Source organism: Stegostoma tigrinum, chromosome 17 (assembly GCF_030684315.1).
Source record: "Stegostoma tigrinum isolate sSteTig4 chromosome 17, sSteTig4.hap1, whole genome shotgun sequence".
Lineage (NCBI taxonomy): Eukaryota > Metazoa > Chordata > Chondrichthyes > Orectolobiformes > Stegostomatidae > Stegostoma > Stegostoma tigrinum.
In genome coordinates, this window is record NC_081370.1 from 42,970,053 (window position 1) to 42,991,895 (window position 21,843).

Consider the following 21,843-nt stretch of genomic DNA (forward strand, 5'->3'; position numbering starts at 1 on the left):
CTGACCACCATTACAGTGACCTTAAAGGAATCTGCTGTGCACAAATTGGCAGCTGCATTACCTACATTACAATGTGATGACAAGTCAACTGTATGTGATGTTTGGAAACAGCAATAACAGCTCACATTTATATATTATCATGAATGTAGCAAAACATCTGTCGGTGCATTTTGGTAGTGGGTTATCAAAATTTGACACTGAACAATGTAAGAAGACATTAGAAAGCAGATTAGTCAAACAGGTAGCTGTTAAGGAATAGCCCTTCAGGTAAGGTAGTGACGTACAGATGCAAAGAGATTTTGGGAGGAAATGCCAGTATTTTGTGCTGAAGACAACAATCAAGGGCTACAAAAGTAAGGGGGAATCAAGGCCACTGAAATTAAAGTGCTTTGGAATGACATGACATTATGAAATGTCCAATGTATAACAGAGTGTTGTGGGAAACAGTGTTTCCTCTTATAGGAAAAAAAACTATAATTTGGTGTCACTTTCAAAACCAAGGGTTGACTTTTTTAAAGACAGATATATGGAGACTTTCCTTTCTGAGGATCATGAGTCTTTGGAAAACTCTCCCTCAAAAGGCAATGAAAACAGTGTCTGAATATTTTTAAGGCAGAGTTAAGTTGACTCTTGATCAGCAACGGGCTGAAAGGTTATAGTTTCTTCTGATGAAGAGTCTAGGCACAAACGTCAGCTTTTGTGCTCCTAAGATGCTACTTGGCCTGCTGTGTTCATCAAGCTCCACACTTTGTTGTCTCCTAATTTGTGTCTTCTTATGAATGCAAGTTTTTTCTATGTATCATCGGTAACTGTACTTACAAAGTGCTCTTATTACTAGGAAACTCTTGAAGATATTGATAAGAATGAAGATGGCTTTGTTGATGAGGATGAGTACATTGGTAAGGAATGATGCCTTTTGAATCACCAACTGTGACCCAGTCATTAGGCTGATATGATTTCGGTAGAATCACTTGTAATCAGACTGAAACACAACGGTAAGTCCTTGAGGATATCATTTTGCCGATGTAGCAGCAGTGCCCTCTGCAGTAATGGGAGGGATGGCAGCCCCCATGTTGAAAAAATTCAAACTTTGTGTGCTTTGACATTTCATTATTAAATCTGAGAGACAACAATTTCAGCAGCTGACATTGGGCAAAACAAACGGGGGGAAATTAGAATCTTTTTTAAACTGCTTGTTGTGATCAGAATATATTGCATGGAAGAGGGATTGAAGCAAATTCATTAGATTTCACCAGGGAATTGAATATACCTCTTTGAAAGGAAGTCATCGCAGGGCTCTGAAGGAAAAATAGTGTGTAGAAATGACTCCACGTCTTTTTCGAAGGGCTGACACAGGTACGTTAGCCGAAAGACTTCAATCTATGTTGGATCATTCTGTAACTCCCAGCAGTATCATAAACATTTAGACAACAATTAAATAACTTAGAGTTACACTTTCCCTCTATAACTGAAATCAAACCAACCAATTTATTAATTTTGATCACTGTGTTTTCATGAAACACAAGCAAGAACGCCATGTTCATCTCTGAACACATTGAAAATATTCACTGAATACATTTTTCGGGATTTTCAATGGACAGTAGTCTGTGTCTTATGGGTTGTGTATTCAACATGATGTCACATCCAATTGCTGACATGAATAGAAATGCCAAAAGAAACAATTAGCATTTATGTGGTACCTTTCATTAGTTTAGAGTTCCATTTTTTACAGTATAGCTCCTGTTGTCATGGAAGAAACATAACAGTAAATTTGGGTCCAGTAAGGTCCCACAAATGGCAAAACCAGATAATCTGCTGTAACACTGTTGATTGAGGGATAATTATAAATATATTTTAATAATATATACTGTACGTATAAGTAAAAGAAAACTGAATTATTTTGACTTTTGAATCAACTGACGAATATTTCGATTTATGCTGATAATGGTCCTTTATTGCACATTTGGAGTGCAACGCTATTCCTAGAGCACTCTGGAGTGTCACTGAAGCCATTTTAGTGTTACGAGATCATTATAACCAAATCTCATGGAGTCATGGTGGCAAAGTGATAATGTCACTGGACTTCTATAGTCCACAAGCCCACACTAATATTCTGGACTCAAACAATGCCAGATGGTGAAATTTGAATTCAATAAGTAGATGTAATAACGGCAATCATAAAGTCCATTGACTTGTCAATGAACCCATCTGGTTCACTAATGTCCTGTAGGGAAGGAAATCTATTGTTCTTACCTGGTCTGGCCTACATGTGACTTCAAATTCACAGCAACTGTATTTGGGCAAATAGAGACACAAGTTAGAATCAAATCTAGTCAAAAGAAAGAAAATAGAAATTGATCAGATTAAGAGAGAGAGTGTAAAAGATTGGAAAGTTAAAATAAGAAAGGAAAGTAAACCCTTATATTTGATATTTTTAGACAACTTTAACCAAAGGATGACGCCTGCAAGAATGAGACTTAACAGTTAATGTTCAATTGCCAGTTATTAAGAATAAACATGCTTTTAAGTATAAGTCTTACATTTTATGATGACTTTAATGGAACATTATATGCAAATCTAGCCCAAGTTCCTAAATACAATGGGGAGACCACTTTTAGACTTCTGCGTAATATTCTGGTTGTCCTTTTATAGGAAGGATGTTGTTAAATTTGAGAGGGTGCAGAAAAGATTTATGAGGATGTTGTGAGCACTGGAGGGTTTGAGTTACAGGGAGAGGCTGAAAAGGTTGGGGCTTTTTTCCCTGGAGTATCAGAGGCTGAGGGGTGGCCTTATAGACGTTTATAAAATCACGCGGAGCATGGATAGGGTGAATAAGTAAGGTCTTTTTCCTAGGGTGGGGAAGTCCAAATCTAGAGGACATAGGTTTAAGGTGACAAGAGAAAGAATTAAAAAGGACCTGAGGGATAGCTTTTTCACGCAGTGGGTAGTGCATGTATTAGGAACGAGCTACCAGAGGAAGTGGTGGAGAAGGGAACAATTACAACATTTAAAAATCATCTGGATGGGTATATGAAAAGGAAGGGTTTAGAGGGACATGGACCAAATGCTGGCAAATGGGACTAGGTCAGATAAGGATGTTTGGTTGGCGCATATTAGTTGGTCCTAAGGGTCTGCTTTCATACTGTTTGACTCTCTGACAAAGTTGAGACCCTATTTGTGGAAAGCAAATGATTCAATAGCATAAGTTGAACAGCAAGTTCTGAAGGGTCTGGGCCCGAAACGTCAGCTTTTGTGCTGCTAAGATGCTGCTTGGCCTGCTGTGTTCATCCAGCTCCACACTTTGTTATCTCATCACATGTAGTTTGTTTCTCTGAACTTGCCAGACAATTTGTGTGCTAATAACAGTGTGCTTGTTTCTATCCCTTTTTTAAAAAAGGCAGATTTGCTTATTGTTTTGGGTGGGGTTAGATCCATGAATTCTCCAGAGACTATCTGTTGGCAGTCTTCACTGGGTTCGCTGCATGAGGTCGGCAACAGTTTAACACAAGGCACCAAGAATAAAGAACATTTCACATTGTTTAGCAATTTATCTATTAAGTAACTGTGATTACCTCTCAATAACAAAGGATTCTTAAAAGTAATGATTTTACTAATTACATAGCTTTGTAGATGATTGAAATGGAATGATAAAATAGACGAAGATCTCAAATACTCTCCATTTGTAACAAAAACAATAAGCATGATTTCAACTATAACCCTCATTCATGTAGCACCTTTAAGACAGGAAAACATCCCAAGACATTTCTCAGGAGTGTTATCAGACAATTTCAGGCATTGCAGCACATAAGGAGATGTTGGATTAGGTGAAAGGAATGTTTTCAAAGAGCTAGGTTGAAAGGAATGCCCTAGAGGAGGAAAGTTAAATTTAGGAAGTGAATTTCAGATGTTAGGTTTCAGCAGTTTAAAGTGCAGTCATTGGTGGAACAGTGATGATAGCACAAGAGGACAAAATTTGAAGAGTAGAGAAATCTGTTCCAGGACCACAGGAAGCTGCAAATATAGGCAGGATCTTGGTCGTGGAGAGATTTGAAAATTAGGGTGTGAATTTAAAAATTGAAGAATTGCTGTACTGCGAATCATTCAGATTAGCGAGCGCAGGAGTGATATGTGAACGAGCCTTAGTGTGAGTTAGAATAGACAGTGATTTCACATTAATTAATTTCACAGTAATTAAATTCCATTCAGGGCCATTAGCTACCTGTAATTGCTCCATAGTTGTCATCAGGTGCTGAAATGTGAACAGTGGTGGCTGCTTCTATGAGTGTGCAGACTACCTTCATCCCATACATACTGAACATATTAAACACATGCAGCAAAATGAACCAATCTAATGGAGCACATCAACTTAAATTATTTTTACATTATGAAAATGCTCGGTTTTAATTAATGGAACAAATTAGAAGGTAAAACCTCTCCCAAGCATTTTTTTTCTCTCTTGTTCCTAAGCTATGGAGCCAGAATGCCCAAACCCTACCACTAACTCAGTGAGTAATTATGTGCTGGTCAGTCAGACACTGACCCATTCTGAATTATTCATTCTTCATTCTTAGAAAGAAAACAGGTCTATTTAGCACAAAAATATTGTGGCATTCTGTAGTGAGAATTATCTTGTACACAAAGAAATAACAAAGGATGACATTAATAGCCACGGTTTTCAGGGTGCTTTTTTTAAGGAAAACCATTGGCATATTCACCTGATGGAGCATAATTATCTTTTAGCTGCTGATAATTACAAAATATACATCATACCAACTATAATTGCTGGCACTTTCCTGACTCTGCCTTGTTGGTTTTGCAGTGGGCTTAAATGATTCTATGACTCTGAAGAGGGAGAATACACAAGAATTACCATCATACCATAGTACCCAATCCCACTTCATAGGAGTATTATCAAAAAAATTTCATGTTGAGCCACCTAAGGAAGTATTAGGATAGTTGACCGAAGCATGGTGAGAGATGGGATTGCCACCTTAAAACTCTCCAGGTTTAGGCTTTAGGTGGTAAATAGGGCCAATAAACATGAAGTGATTAAAACTGGAGTTTAGGGATTCTTTTGGTACGATGATAGTTCCTTCCCTCTGAACCAGGAGATGTGGGTTCAAGTCTCACTTGCTCCAAGAAATGTAATAGCATTTCCAAGGTTGATTAGTAGTATCTAAAATTAAGGTTGGGAATGCTTGGAAGTTTAAAAAAAAATAGACTGTTGTAGCACATTGTCAATGTCCCTACCTCTGAGTCGCAACTCCCCAGATGCAGCTTCCACCTGCTCCAGATGTGTGTCATAGCATCTCTGAACAGGTTGAAGTGAAGGAGTGCAGAGATTTTGGAGGGTTACACAATTCCAGGAGATTTCAGGGATGGAGAGGAGAAAAGCCACAAGGAACTTTAATACAAGGATGAAAATTATAAAATTAAGGGAGTGCAGGCCAATGTCAGCAGTGTGTCAATGAGGACAGGATTCCTGGAAGAACAAGATCTCTCCTATGTGCACTTTCTGAGCTTGGTAGCACAGGGTTCATGGGGCTGTTCGGACTTATTTTTCTATTTTTTTCAGCTGATATGTATGCACAAGAAGAAGGTGTCACTGAGCCAGAATGGGTCAAGACTGAGCGGGAGCAGTTTTCCGATTTCCGCGACTTAAACAAGGATGGAAAGATGGACAAGTCTGAAATCAAACATTGGATCCTCCCGGAGGATTATGACCATGCACAGGCTGAAGCCAGACATCTTGTCTACGAATCTGACAAAAACAGAGTGAGTAAAAGTGCCCACCTGTAAGTCTACAATGGTTCTATACTTCTAATCATAGAATTTTAAGAAACTGAAAGGGGCCATTTGGTCCACTGCCCACGTGCTAGTTGTTTGAAGACTTCATAGAACCCCTACAGTGTGAAAACAGGCCATTCGGCCTAAAAAGTCTACACTGACCCTCCAAAGAGCATCCCAGCCAGACCCATTCCCCATAAACTCACATTTCCTATGGTTAATGCACTTAATTTGCACACCCCTGAACACTATGGGCAATTTAGCATGGCCAATCCATCTAACTTGCACATCTTTGGGCTGTGGGAGAAAACCGGAGCCACCTGAAAGAAACTCATAAAGACACGGGGAGAATGTGCAAACTCCACACGGACAGTTGCCTGAGGTTGGAATTGAACCAGATCCCTGGTGCTGTGAGGCTGCAGTGCTAACCACAGAGCCACTGTGCTGTCCTTTGAACCACTGTGCCACCCTCAATTTAATTTATCCAATTTCACACCTCAACTCAACTTTTATCCCTTGTTCTTGAAAATTAGTCCCTTTCAGGTACATATCCAGTTGTACTTTGGAAGCTCCCAATGAATTTCTAGATCTCAACACTCTTCTATGCAAAATTTTCTCCTCAATTTCCCAAGACAACAAGGTGTAGAGCTGGATGAACACTGCAGGCCAAGCAGCATTTGAGGAGCAGGAAAGCTGACGTTTCAGGTCGAGCCCTTCTTCAGAAATGGGGGAGGGGAAGGGGTTTCTGAAATAAATAGGGAGAAAGGAGGAGGCAGACAGAAGATGGATAAACGAGAATGTAGGTGGAGAGGAAACAGACAGGTCAAGGAGGCGGGGTTGGAACCAGTAAAGGTGAGTGTGGGTGGGGAGTCAGGGAGAGGATAAGTCAGTCCTGGGAGGATGGACAGGTTAAGGAGGCAGGAGGAGGCTAGTAGGTAGGAGACAGGGGTGGGGTACGCGGTGGGAGGATTGGATAGGTAGGAGGACAGGTTAGGGAGGCAGGTACGAGCTGGGCTGGTTTTGGGATGTGGTCAGGCGAGGGGATATTTTGAAGCTTGTGAAGTCCATGTTGATACCACTGGGCTGCAGGGTTCCCAAGCGACATATGAGATGCTGTTCCTGTAATGTTCGGGTGGCATCATTGTGGCACTGCAGGAGGCCCAGGATGGACATGTCGTCCAAAGAGTAGGTAGGGGAGTTGAAATGGTTCGTGACTGGGAGGTGCAGCTGTTTGGTGTAGACCAAGTGTAGGTGTTCCACAAAGCAGTCCCCCAGCCTCTGCTCAGTTTCCCCAATGTAGAGGAGGCCACATCTGGAACAGTGGATACAGTGTATCACATTAGCAGATGTGCAGGTGAACATCTGATGTGGAAAGTCTTCTTGGGGCCTGGAATGGGGGTGAGGGGGGAGGTATAAGGGCAGGTGTAGCACTTTCTGTGGTTGCAAGGGAAGGCAGCGGGTGTAGTGGGGCTGGTGAGGAGTGTGGAGCAGACAAGGGAGTTAGAGAGAGTTCTCTGTCTGGAAGGCAGATAAGGGTGGGGAGGGAAAAATGTCTTTGGTAGTGGGGTCGAATTGCAGATGGCGGAAGTGTCAGAGGATGATGCATTGGATCTGGAGGTTAGTGGAGTGGTACGTGAGGATGAGGGGGATTCTGTTTGTGTAATTATTGCAGAGAGGGGGTGTGAGGGATGAGTTGTGGGAAATGCGAGGGACACAGTTGAGGGCGTTTTTGACCACTGTGGAGGGGAAGTTGTGGTCCTTGAAAAACGAGGACATCAGGGATGTTCGGGAGTGGAATGTCTCATCTCGGGAGCAGATGTGGCGGAGGCAAAGGAATTGAGGGCGACCAATCCCAGTTTCTCCAGTCTCCTAAGATAACTGAAGCCCTCATCCCTGGTATCATTATGGCCAAATCAGCTAATCCTGTCTGAGGCTTCTACACACTTGCTAAACTATTATGCCTGGAATTGAATTCCAGTCAAGGCCGAGTCGGTGATTAGTAAAAGTTTAGCATAATTTTCTTCATTTGTATTCAATGCTGCTATTTACAAAGCCAGGTTTCCGATATACTTTCCTATCTGCCTTATCTACCTACCCTCTGAACTTCAAGACTTGTGAATGTGTTCTACCTGCTACTCTTGTATAATCAGACAGCAAGGAAACAGACCCTTCGATTCTACTCATCCATGCCAACCAATTTTCCCAAACTAAACCCGCTTGCCTGCATCTGGCCAATATCCCTCCAAACCTTTCATATTAATGTACCTGTCCAAATGTTGTTTTAAATGTTGTTACTGTACCTGCATCTACGATTTCCTCTGACAGTTCATTCCACATATGAACCACCCCCAGTGTGAAAAGATTGCCCCCCAGGTCCCTTTTAAGTCTTTCTCCTCTCACCTTAAAAATAGGCCCAGTGGCTTTGAACCTCCCCACCCCAGGGAAAGACCTCTGCTATTCACCTTATCTGTGCCCCTCATGATTTTATAAATGTCTAAAAAGTCACTCCTCAACCTCCTATGCTCCAGGGAAAAAAGTCCCAGACTATCCACCCTGTCCTTATAACTTAAACTCTTCATTCCCTGCAACATCCTTCTAAATATTTTCATCACCGTTTCCAATATTATCAATATCCTTCCTATAGCAGGGCAACCATAATTGTGCACTGTACTTCAAACGTGGCCTCATGTACAGCTGCAACATGACATCCCAACTTTTATAATCCGTAGTTTGAGCAATGAAGACAAATGTGCTAATACCTTCTTCACTACCCTGCCTACCTATCATGCCACTTCCAAGAAATTTTAACTCCCTACTATTAAATAAATAAGTCCTGCCCTTGTTTGTCTTACCCACAATACATCACTTTGCATTTATCTAAATTAAACTCCATCTGCCACTCATCAGCCCATTTGTCCACTGGGTCAGGATCCTACGGTACTCTTAGATAACCTTCTTCCCTGTCCACTATACCACCAATTTTGGTGTCATCTGCAAATTTACTAAACCATGCTTCCTGTATTCTTTTCCAAATCATTTATATAAAAGGCAGACAACAAGGAACACAGCGGATCACAGGCCTCTTGTCCAAAAAACAACCCTCCACCACCACCCTATATCTCCTACCATCACACCAATTTTGTATTCACTTGGCAAGCTCTCCCTGGATCCCTTGCAATCTAACTTTACTAAACATTCTACATTGTCGAACCTTGTCAAAGGGCTTGCGAAAGCCTATGTGGACAAAGTCTACCATTCTGCCCTTATCTATATTCTTGGTCATGTCCTTAAAAAACTCAATCAAGTTTGTGTTACCCCAGGAATAATGAGTACCAGTATGTAACTCCAAGTCATTAATCCAATTCATGTGTTTGGATGATATCTGAATTCAAAAGGTTTGAATTTCCGTATCACCTTGTTGCAACAAAAGTCCACAGCAGTTAAGTTGGAATTATCCCTTTGACTTTGAAGTGTGAGGCGAGTGTGTTAGGTGGTGACTAACTTGCTGCCCTAACCGCTGAAGAAACTCACCATATTGCCAACTGGTCAGTTCATTAAGATCTGATCACCTCACTTCAGCAAGATTCACGTGTTAATCAGAGGCCTCAGTATTGGCATTCCAGGTCACCAGAAGCTGCTGATCAGTCTGTGGCCAGCAGCTTCCGGGTCCTAAAGTCTGCAGGCTGAGACTGAAGCCTCAAATAATCCAGCAATGTGTAGGTTCTCAGGACTTGGGGGTCACACGGAGAGGATTTCTGAGACAATGGCAGGTGGTAGTTTTCTGAAGACTCCTTGTAATAAGTCTTTGTCTCCAAATACTCCCAGATTGGAGCAATTCAAGATTCCCACCCAACCTGGTGGACTAATTGCTCTGGTTTTACAGTCATGAAATTAGTTGCCTTTCTTATAAAATGAAGAACAGCAGATGCTCTGGATCAAAAGCAGAAAATGGTGGAGAAACTCATCAGGTCTGGCAGCATCTGTGGAGAGAAAGCAAATTTAACATTTCAAATTCAGTGACCCTTCTTTGGAACCATTCTAAAGAAGAGGGTCACTGGAATCGAAATGTTAACTCAGATTTTTAACTACTTTTCTTGCCTGTCCAGGAGACAGATGATCAAGGACATAATTAGTTGAGGTCTGTAAGTGCTCATTAATTAATCATATAAAGAGTGTCCACTTAAAAGCCTTAATTGATGATAAGTCAAGAAAGATGTCTTTGGACACCATCAATATTTTCGTCCCATTATTTCCCCTTCATACCCACTCCAAGGAGGGGAAAATTGTGCTCTTAGAGTGAGGGCAGGGGTGGGCTGTTACTTAGTGAGAGTAGATATTTATGCCTGCTTTCCACTATAGCCATTCCTTATCATTGCAGTCTTATCTTGTTATTAGTGGAAACCGTCATTAGTTTTTTTTAAATAAAATGTCAGAGGTGTGGTTTATTGTGGTATATTTAAATATCACTATTCCCTGCCAGCGTAGAGGTGACTGGGCAGTTTCTCGCAAATTATGTTGGGAGTCCACCCTTTCGTAATTTGCCATGATTGGTTGAAAGGAACTTATTTGTGTTGTTTAACCATCCTCCACTTGTTGCATCTTACTGGAGAGAAATAATCAACTTGCAACATGTGAATGTTGCACGTGGACAGGTTGATACAGTCTCTATCACATTTTTGATCAGTTTGTGATGGTCTCTGTTTAAACAAACTCTGTAGATAGGCATTGTTTGCTGAGTAAATAGATTGTACTAAGCCCTTCCCTAAATCCCACCCTGTTTCCAAGTAGTATGTTAATACAAAGTGTCAATAAACATGCTGTACATTTTCATCATTAACAATGATTACCACGTGGACATTCAAGTCAATAAGAGAGGTCATTGTTATGAACCATGAACAAAACAGACCTCCACAGTGACAAACAACATCGACAAAAAAACCTCACATAGGTGTAAATAGAACTGCTACACAATTTCATTCTACTTTACAATGCTGCTGGATACCCTTCAATGACCAATTGGGTAAAATCAAATCAAAAGATTTATATTAATGTGATTAATGCCTGGTAATCAATACTGAATGATTCATCATCATAAACTGTAATTCATTGCATGTAATAGATGCTACATTATGTTGGTTATTCAGTTAGATTTAGATTTTATTGTCGCATGTACTTGAGTACAGGAATACATGAGTACAATGAAAAGTGTACAAAGTCACCACTCTCTGGCATTGTCTAAGTATATAAAACAGGATTAAAAACAGAAGCAGGGAGCAAAGAAACAGCCAAAAGAAAAGGAATGTCCAGATTACTCCCCTGCCTCCTCCATGAGTCCTCTCTGCCAGACAAACAAAGCCATAAAGTCTATCCCTCAATCTGTGAACACTCAGGTACCCTGGGTCCTGCACACTGCCACAGCCAGAACACCACCACATCTGTTGTCAGGTACCCAGGCATGTCCTGGAGTAATGCCGTTGCCGCTAGAACCATTGTAGTTGCTATACAATTATATAGAACAGAAGGAGGCCATTTAGCCCTTTGATCCCGTGCCAGGTCTTTAAAACAGTTATCCATTTCAGTCCAATATCTCTGTCCTTTCCTGTAGCTTTGCAATTTCCTTTTTTCCTTATCCAAATCCTTTTTTATAAGTTACTAATGAATCTGTTCTGTGATCCCTTCTAGCAGCACATTCCAAATCATCACAAATCGTTTGGTGAAAACATTTCATTTTCATTCTGATTCTTCTGCCAATTATCTTAATTCTGGGTTCTTTGATGGCCAACTATCAAGCCAGTGGAAGTAGTTTCTTCCTACCTTTGCTATCAAGGCTCCTCATAATTTTGAACATTCCTATTAACTCCACAACTAAACTGTTCTACGTTGCTCCAAGAACAACAATTTCTGTTTGTCCAGTTTCTCCAGATAACTGCATTTCAACATTAATTATCTGTAATAAAAACAAATATAGATTACTTGCACAAAATCATTGCCCACCATTAACTTGATCAAGAATTAGATTTTTACAGCCCTGAAAAAACCTATTCATTCCATCAGCTCTAGAGCTGTCCAACTTAGCCACTTTCCCCCCCAAGCCCTGCAAATATATTCTCTTTAATATGTATCCATTTGCTCTTTGAAAGTTCACCTACTGCTTCAGTTGTTCATAAGAACTAAACATTGACAGGATAGAGGTTGCTCAATTTTTGGCCCAAAATATTTAATGTTCTGTATTTCATTCTTTTAATAGGATAAAAGACTATCAAAACAAGAAATCCTAGACAATTGGAATATGTTTGTTGGCAGCCAGGCCACCAACTATGGGGAAGATTTGACTCGAAACCATATTGAGTTGTGATAGCAGTGAAGGAAAATAAAGATGGCAGTGTGATAACTCTCCTTCCACTTATAAACACTTAGCATTATTCTATTGAAGATACAGAAGTGGGCTAATGGACTGCAAATACTTACCATTTGTAAAATGACTGAAGCTGTTACTCCAATCTCACTCTCTTAATGTAGTCCATTCTTTACCTCATTAACTCATGGGCTACCTAAGTCCAGATGTTTGTTTACACCATTGATGAGTGAGTGCTAATCCATGTGTGTTGTACAGAACCTTTATTTCAATGCATAGTATAGTTGTATAGTATAAAATGCTTGGGAATGTTGGGTACATTCATTTATTTTTCCTTTCATTTGGAATATAAGATGCCAGATCATTTCCACCCTGTAATGAAATCTGTTATTGTAAGTGATGAAACACCAGCTAGATCTTCTGCTAGGACAGCCAAGAGTTATCTGGTCATGTTCTGAATTAATACTACATACGGCACCAATATGAGAGTGTGCATTACTGAAGATAAGATATCCAATTGATTTTAACATTTGCTTCCAAAACTGAACTCCACCATTTAGAAGGAAACAGTCAGCAGGTATTTGAGAACATCAGCTGCACATTCTCCACCAAATTACACACCATTCTGACTCGGAAACACATTGTCATTTCCATCAAGGTCACTGGGTCCTGACCTAATAGCATTGTGGGTGTATCTACACCATACAGCAGTTCAAGTAGGTGGCTCATCACCAGTTTCTCAAGAGCAGTTTGGGCTGATTAGCAAATACTAGTTTTGCCAGCAATCTCTAAATCCTGAGAATGAAGTTATAAAAAATCCTGTGATCTGTCTTTTTGAATGGTATTAAATTCCCATTGCTGTTTTTTTGTTCTGTACTGATAAACTGTGGAATAATTGAGCCACCATACTCATTGACCTAATTTATGTAAGGTCTTTGTGTGTATTTCCTGGTAAACTAAACTTCTTCAGTTGGTTCATTCCAAATGATGCAGTGGGTCATTTTGTGTTGGGTAATCTGAACAGATTACCAGGGCACTGGATCTGGCAGGGAGGGACAATGAAAAATCAGTAAAAAGAAACTGACTACCTATGGTTTACGGCACCAAATCAACTATTTTCAGTGATGACAATCAGAATTGTTGGGTAGTTGTTAGTTGTTAGACTTAGATTTGGTCATTCTTTTCAGGTTAGTTGACAAATGTTGCATTGCATTTGTGTAGCATCTCCAAGAAGGGAAAAAACAGTAATATTTGGAAATGGATGTACTGGACCTCCTGTTTTAAGTATGTGTAATTGAAACTTCAATAACTTTTTTTCTTTGGAACTTTAATGATGTAATAATCTATGTGATATATTGTGACAGATGGTCAAACAATTGGTCAAGGAAGTAGGCATTAAGACAAGTCAGGGGGTGCTTTAGAAGGGAATTCCAATGTTTTAGGCCTGGACAGCAGCAGGTACTGCTGATGTTGGTGGATCGATTTAAACAGAGCTTAGTGAAAGGCCAAAACTGGAGGAGTGCAGAGATTGTAGAGGAATGTGGAGCTTATGGTGGCTGCAGAGAAAGGAAGAGTGCGCTCATGGACAGATCTGAACAAAAGAATGAGAATTTAAAAAACGGGGCATAATTGGATTGGGAGCCAATGTAAGCCAATGGCCACAAAGGCATGAATGAGATTTTAGCAGCAAATGAGCTGAAGAATGCATAGAGACAGCTGATATTTGGAAGTGGTGGTCAGAAGCTTAACTTGGAGTCATTTTGGTTGTGAACCGACAAGTTCAGCCTCAGTCGCCAGGGTAAGGAATGAGCGTGATGGCTTAGGAACTGAGTTTGGGGTGGGGGGATGGGGTTGTAGACAATATTTCCATTTCTTCCAATAATTAGTTGAAGAAAATTTCTGGTTACTCAGGACTGGATGTGAACCAAGCAACCTGACAAACCAAAGACAGTGTATGTCAAGAGAGGTGAGAGTAAGAAAGAGCTGACTGTGATAACTGAACATACAGAATGCATTTCTTTATGATGTTGTGTAATGGCAGAATGTAGGAAGTGACTCCAAAGATAGGGGATAACCTGAAGTTGTGATGCGAGAGTGGGAAAAGAAAGCCTATAACTGAATAGTTAGATGCTGTGCTATGACGTACAGAAGTATTGTTTCAGATAGAAATGGGGCTAAAGGAGTTGATTAGCACTTTTGCATCTTCTGATCTGTTATGTCTAATTATATGTAAGACTTCTACAATTACTATCATTTTATGGGATTATGACCAGACTGGGAGCCAAGTGATATGGAGTACTCCCATTTCAAAATCTTTTTTTCTGCGTACACGTAGATGGATTCTTTAATGAAGAATTTAATTTAGTTCAATTCAATTGTACATAACATAGTTCAATGTTGTGGTGTTGGCCTGATACTAAAATTCCTTGCAGCTCTGAATGGTGTGTGATAATGTATAGGGACCACTTTGTGTAAAGAAAAAGTATACTTGCTTCACCTCTGGTACTTCTTGCACTTTCCAAATCAGAGGTGAACGCTTCTTGGTTTGGTGATCACCTTCACCGGTTATTTAAATTCTCCAGAATAAACATTGCCAATGATTCTCGTGAAAAGCACCAAAACCAACTGCCTTATTTTTGAGTTCTTGTGTTAGCTTACATTTTTATATACTTTTAAGGTAATAAAACATCCCAAGGTTCTTCAAAGATTGTGATCAACCAAAGTTTGACATGGTGTTACAGAAGGAAATTTAAGGACAGGTGACTAAAGGTTTCATTCAAGAAAGAGGGAAAAAAAACAGAGGTAGAAAGGTTTGAGTTTTGTATATTAGAATTAAGGCCTAGACAGTTGAAATTATAGCCACTTCACCAGATTAAAATCATAAAGCCCAAAGGCACTGAATTGGAGTATCAAAATGTTAGAGGGCTGATCATCAGAGGAAGGGCTTATAGTGAGATGTTGCCTTGCTTGCCAAGCTGGCTGGTTACTTCCAATGAAGCGATGTCGTTTTGCTCTGCTTGGAATTTATACGATCCGGTCAGTTAAGTTGGGTTGTGTCATTTCTGGTTCTTTTTTCCATGAGTTTGTATATAGGATCTAATTCCACACGTTTGTTGATTGCATTATGCATTGAAAACCAGGCTTCTAGGAATTCCCGAGTGCGTCTGTGGTTGGCTTGAGCTAGGATGGCCACATTGTGCCAGTTAAATTGATGGTCTTCATTGTCCGAGTGCACTAAGATGCAGGAAAGTTCGTCATGTTATTTTAATGCTATCTAGGCACACCTACACACAAACTGGCCAAGGACCTACAACAGGAGATTGAAACACCTGGTCGACAGATCACCCCACTCCATCCGCTCAACCCAGGAATCCCTTAACAAGCTCAAGAACATTAAAATCAGCAATGATGACATTATGGTATCCTTTGACATCACAGCACTATTCACATCCATTAACATACCAGAACCCAGAGAAACACTGCCAACATTCACAAACAAAGCTGTGTTAGGACACTGTTTAAACAGGCCACAGCCCACTGCAACATGCCAGAACTAGGCAAGAAGAAGGAACAGCAATTATACAAGGTATTTGCTAACAACTGATACCCCAACAACTTTATCCGCAGGTGCATACTAGATATACAATGCAGAGAGAACACAGTATGCCCCAAGACACTGGCGACACTACACTATATCAAGAGCATATCAGAACTGACAGTGAGACTCCTGTGACCACTAGGAATCATGGTAGCACACAAACCCACAGCCAGACGATGATAAACACTCACAAGGACCAAAAGCCCCATATCCATGACATGCAGGACCAACATAGTTTATAAAATACCTTGCAATGACTGCAACAAGCATAACATCAGCCAGACCAGAAGGGCCATCAGGATACATGAACACAAGCCTGCAACAAAATGACATGACAAACTTTCCCTCATCTCAGTGCACTCGTACAATGAATTTAACTGGGACAACGTGACCATCCTAGCTCAAGCCAACCACAGACATGTTAATTCCTAGAGGCCTGATTTTCAACCCATAACATAATCAATAAATATGTGGAATTAGACCCGATATACAAACCCATGCAAAAAAGAACCAGAAATGACACAGCCCAACTTAACAGACCAGATCATATATATTCCAAGCAGAACACAACAACATTGCTTCATCAAAGGCCACACTGATGATGTTACCTAGGTTGTGATAACCAGCCAGCTCAGCAAGCAAGGCAACAATCTCATTCACAAACCGCACAAATCTTTGCAAGGGCTTACAGTGGTAGGGAGGGGTGAAACCATGGAGCACTTTAAATACAATGTTATACTGTAAAACCCAAATGTTGACTGGGGGCCAAAGTAGGCCAGCAAACACAGGGGTGATGGGTGAACGGAACTTGACGCAAGTTGAAATGCAGACAACATAACTTTGACTGTCACTAGGCTTATCCAGTATCCAGTAGCAAAACAAGTGAAAGGGCTTAATGATTGTCTTGAATGGCCTGAAATTTCCAGGCTGGATTTGAAGCATTGCACAAACTTTTCTAAAACCCTGGCAAAGATGTTGTGCTAAAAATAATGTGAGCTAAACAGAAATCCCCCAGTGGGATTTTAGACATGGGGTGCTTTATAAGTAACTACAGGGATGGAGATAGTAACATCACTTAAAAGCAAAGTGTCTGAAAAGATAATTTAACAGGATAGGGAGAAAGGCAAAGAATTTGGTTGGATAATTAAATTGAAGAGCTATCCCTATTACAATGATCAAAAAGCCATCATCAATAGTACAGTTTTCACGGTTTTATGCAGTACCAAACATTTGCAAATTTATTTTTTTTTGTCCTATCTGCTACCTTAACATTTCAAATGTAAAGTATAAATAATATTAATGGACTGGCGCAAACCAAAATGTTTTTCAGTAAGTAGCTTTCAAAGATACTGTCAGTGGAGCTATTACCATTTACATCATTCATTAACATAAACCACTTAGATATAACGTTTCTGAAATTCATTGTCTTTAAATAAAATTAAACACCATTATGGCTACAATGATGAGTTGATGATTATTAAGGCTGATGATTGGTACTTTAATGAGCTTATGTCAACCTACTAATAGATGGTCACCAGTTGTCTTGTACGAGTTACTGAGCCAGGTTGCTGTGTAGGTGGCTGAAACTTCTCATTTGAAAATTTTATGGAAAATATTTAATTAATAAAAGGCATTATTCAATGATTTTCCTTTTAAAGAGTGCAGCATCGTAAAATACTGAGCAGTTGTGACATTGAATTAAGTGTCTCATTACATCACTCGGTGCTCTTGTACATCAATGAAATATGAAGTTGCACATCTCATTGGGTAACAATAAAGTTCAGGATTTTGTGACTCATTGCGTTAAAGAAAATTGCTGTAAGTTGAGTGATACAATATCGCGGCAAACAAGATTGAGCTGCCAGCCTGCCACACTCGTCATTGCACAGAACAGCAGGGCCCACTGATTGAGGAAACTCTATAAAGACTGATAGCTGGTTTCTTAGTCGAGGCTCAGCATAGACCCCAAGGCAGCAACCCAGGCAGTTTTGGTCCCCTTACTTAAGAAAAGATATTATTTCATCAGAAACAATTCAGAGAAGGTACACCAGGATGATTCTCATTATGGAGGGATTGTCTTCATAGCAAAAGTTAAACAGTTGGAATTCTATTCATTGGAATTTAGAAGAATGAGAGGTGATCTCATTGAAATGTGTTGGATTCTTAAGGGGTTTGACAGGATAAATACTAAGAGGATATTTCTTCTTATGGGAGAGTCAAGGACCAAAGAGCATAGTTTCAGAATTAAGTGGTACCAATTTAAGACTGAAATGAGGAGGACTTTTTTTCTTCTCAGAGGGTTGTGAGTCTTTGGAACTCCTTGCCACAGACAGCTAGAGGGGCAGAGTCCTTGTTTATATTTAAGGCTGAAATAGGTGGATTTTTGATCAGTAGGTGGATCACGGTTTATGGGGAAGGGACAGGAAATTGTACAAGAGAAGTGTTAAATCAGCCACAATCCTACTGAAAGGCAGAGCAGGCTCAAGGAGTCAAATGGCCTACTCCTGTTCCTAATTGTTATGGTCTTAAGACCCAACTGAAATAGAGATGCCAACTCTGGTTGAACATTATCTTAGGCCATTGCACTGGAATTGGATTAGAAATCTCACCACACAGTGTTTCTGCTACACAAAACAAATGGGGTGGAAGGCAAGGTGTTTATGTTGCTGGCAGCAGTGGGGAGAATGGTAGACGTGAGAACTTAATTGTACGTGAAACCAAACATCAACTTCCCAACCATAGGATGAAATTGTCTAACCTGCAGCGTGATTCTCTCACACAGAGAATGGTAAACCTGTGGAATTCTCTGCCATTGAATGCAATTGAGGCCAGAACATTGAATGTTTTCAGGAAGGACTTGGAAAGAAACCTTTCAACTAAATGACTTAGGACTCAAGGGATCAAAGTGTATGAGAGGCAGCAAGAACAGGATATCGAGTTGGATGATCAGAAATGATCACATTAAAAGGCAGAGCAGGTTCAGTGGGCCAAATGGCCTACTCCTGCTCATATTTTTATTTTTCTATATTTCCCTTTAAAGGTGAGTCAAACTTCTCAATGGAAAGTGCAAGAAAGCCCCCTTCACATGCATCTGCACATAATGCATTCTCATTAAAAGGTTATCATGCTAAAACGAACTTAGCTTTCTTAATTAGGTTACACACAAGCAAGTAATACGTGCTTTCCAATTCCTGATTTTTTATGTGACGTGTACCTAGTGAGATAGTCTGTTGAATTAGGTTTGAGCTGTTGCTTTGTTTTCTTTGGTGATTGTTGTTCAGACGTTAATTGAGATTGGGTAGGGGCAGGTAGGCAGCCTGGCTGGGGCATGGATCTAGCCAAGGGAGGCTACATGTCAAGAAAAAGGAGAAAAGGTATGTAGGGAAAGAGGATGCCTGATGAGAGGTTAGACAGGGGTCAAGGTCATCTGAGAGCCAAGGAGGCAACGGTCCACCCTATCCTGGCCAAAGGAGACATCTGGAGAAGGATGGAAGGATGTATAGTGCATTAGAGTAATCTCGTCATGTATGAAGTGCTTCTTCAGATGGTTAGGGTAACCGGTTTTTAGGCAGGGTTGGTGGTCAAGAGAGGGACCTAAACCTCAAGGGCATTATTGTCTAAGATAGAGTCTAGATGGTGAGACTGAAGGCACTAGGCAGCAATAGGAACAATGACAGTGAGGTGGGAAATGAATGTGATAGTTTGGGAGTGTCAAGAATCACAGTTGGCTAATGTGGATGGTTTTGTGAATTGGGAAGGGGATGTAACATAAAATGTTGCGCAACAAATGGAGAACAGAAAGAGTCAGGGTGACCCTGGAGATTGTGACAGGGAACAGTGGACTTGTGAGTGTTTTTTATAATGGGGTCAAGGGTAACAGGGCAACCTTAAAGGTAACAGTGGGGAATGGTATGCCAGCACTAAATTGATCAAGGACTTTGAAGGAAGTTGGTAGGTGAAAGGTTGAGAATAGAATTGGGTAGAAGATCTTCAGAAGGTAGGGTGCACTGTTTTTGTTAATCTGTCTCAGTGAAAGGATCTTTTAATAAAGGAGGAGTTACTGGTGTGTGTGGAATTTAGGATCACTAATGATATGCTAATAGCCAGACTGCACCTTCAATGATGTTAGAAGACATCATCTCACATTTGACTGGGACCTGATGAAGGAAGGTTCTATTGAACTTCAGCTTAACCATTGCCTCTGTACGTAAATGTTTACCTTAATAAATGTTTATCAATTTGACTCCAGTTATTATGAAGGGCCATTGGACTTGAAACATTAACTCTGCTTTTCTTTCCCCATATGCTGTCAGACTTGCTGAATTTCTCTAGCATTTCATGTTTTTACATCAGTGTAGTGCCAGCCCTCATCTGTCTAAGGTACCCTGGATCTGGTTATGATATTTGTCTCTGGACCAGTGAAGTCTGAAAGTCTGTTTACGAAGGATCCCAGCCGATGTTGATGAAGGAAGGTAAGTAAAAAGCCTTCAGTGGCACAGTGCACCAGCAAAAAATGCTCCAGTGCTCTTATAGCAATTCTGTTGCTGGAGCTCTATGACAGTTCACTAGAAATTCACAAAACAACAGGAAAAGATTCATCAACGTTCCAACCTCAGAAGTTGGGGAAGGCATCAAACACATTATCTGCTGGAGAAATGTATCACTGATTTGATCAGGTTATGATTGTCTCCAGACTTTCTTAGAAGCCAGATAAAGTTTGGGCCATTGTGCTCCTGTATACAATTGATGGTCGGGCCAACAATATTTTAAGAAGATTAAACATTGATCAAGACACCACCAACTATAAAGAGGTCATTAAAGCCTTTGACTCTTCAGGCTTAAGAGGGAAACTGATGAATCAGGGGAAAATTTGGGATGGACACCTAAGGCTTTGCAGCAAATTTAAATTCCTTTGCTGAAAATCTCAATAAAATGCTATTGTATAAGCTAATGATTCTGAACGTTCGTATTAAATTGGCTCCATACATTGTACTAACATCACAGACACGTGTGGGTGGAGATGATGAGGAAGAGTCTGAGGAAGGGTCACTGGACATGAAACATTAACTCTGATTTTTCTTCATAGATGCTGCCAGACCTGCTGAGCTTTTCCAACAACTTGTTCTTGTTTTGTAAAGACCAGAGAGATTTGGTGATAATGAACCATCTTCAAACTGCCCTTACCACCTACCACATACTGGTAGAGAGATAAAATGCCACAAAGTTATCAGGTGTGGTCATCTGGAGGAATACCACATCAGCTAAGCAGATAAATAGGGAGCCCCCAAGCACCTACAACAATTCGGACGGAACAGCCAGAGGACGCATTGCTTCATGTCCATGTTGTAGATGGGAGAAAGCCTCATTAATACCAAGTCTGTACAGCCATTAATGCAGACAGCAGCTGTGCAAAGAGTACAGGGCATTGTAAAACAGTGTGCTGCTGCAGAAAACTTTCAATTCCAATAGAAAAAATTAAAGGGAGATTAGTTAGATAAAATAGCACCTAAGAAATAGAATATACAGGTGAACGTGAAGTGACTTTCTTGGATTAGGTCCCAAATTCAGGAGAAGTTTGGAATGCTGACATTAGGGTCAATGGTCACTGAACAATTTTAAATTAGAGTGTAGGTCCTTTCTGAGAGTACAGTGAGTGAAGCTTGATTCTCACTAGCTATCAGCTATATGACCTCGTGGTCTGAATGTATTCAGTTGAACATGAATGGGCAGTTGATGGATATGTTTCAATGCAGGGGAAAATAAATTACAGGAACTCTATGTTATCCAAATTCAGGAGTATCCTTATTGAGCTAATCAACTGGTTGGATTTGTAATTTATGAACAAGGTGGAGGAGCTAAACTGTCAGAAAAAAGTAGAAAATTTTGAGTTATAATTTTCAAAATTAATCATAAGTATGGAGAAACTGCAAATGGCTTACTATATTAGGCAAAGGCCAGATGCCAAACCATTCTTGTTTTTTAATTCACGAAAGGTTCTGCACCTACTCTTTAAAATGGAGATGATAAATTGAAATCATGCCATACCTAGGGATAACATCACTGGTGATATAACACACTTACTACAAGATGGTCTCTGTTACCA

At 40.2% G+C, this 21,843-nt stretch overlaps 1 protein-coding gene across 1 annotated transcript in view; it reads left to right on the forward strand.

Annotated features, from left to right (window-relative positions):
• rcn1 (reticulocalbin 1, EF-hand calcium binding domain) overlaps positions 1-16,156 on the forward strand; it is a 45,262-nt gene extending 29,106 nt beyond the window's left edge. Inside the window, exons 5-7 of the mRNA XM_048545108.2 lie at positions 839-899; positions 5,576-5,775; positions 12,035-16,156. Of these exons, the coding sequence (XP_048401065.1) occupies positions 839-899; positions 5,576-5,775; positions 12,035-12,142 (369 nt within the window). The 3' untranslated portion in view covers positions 12,143-16,156. The remainder of the gene's footprint in view (positions 1-838; positions 900-5,575; positions 5,776-12,034) is intronic.
• Positions 16,157-21,843: the final 5,687 nt, after the last annotated feature.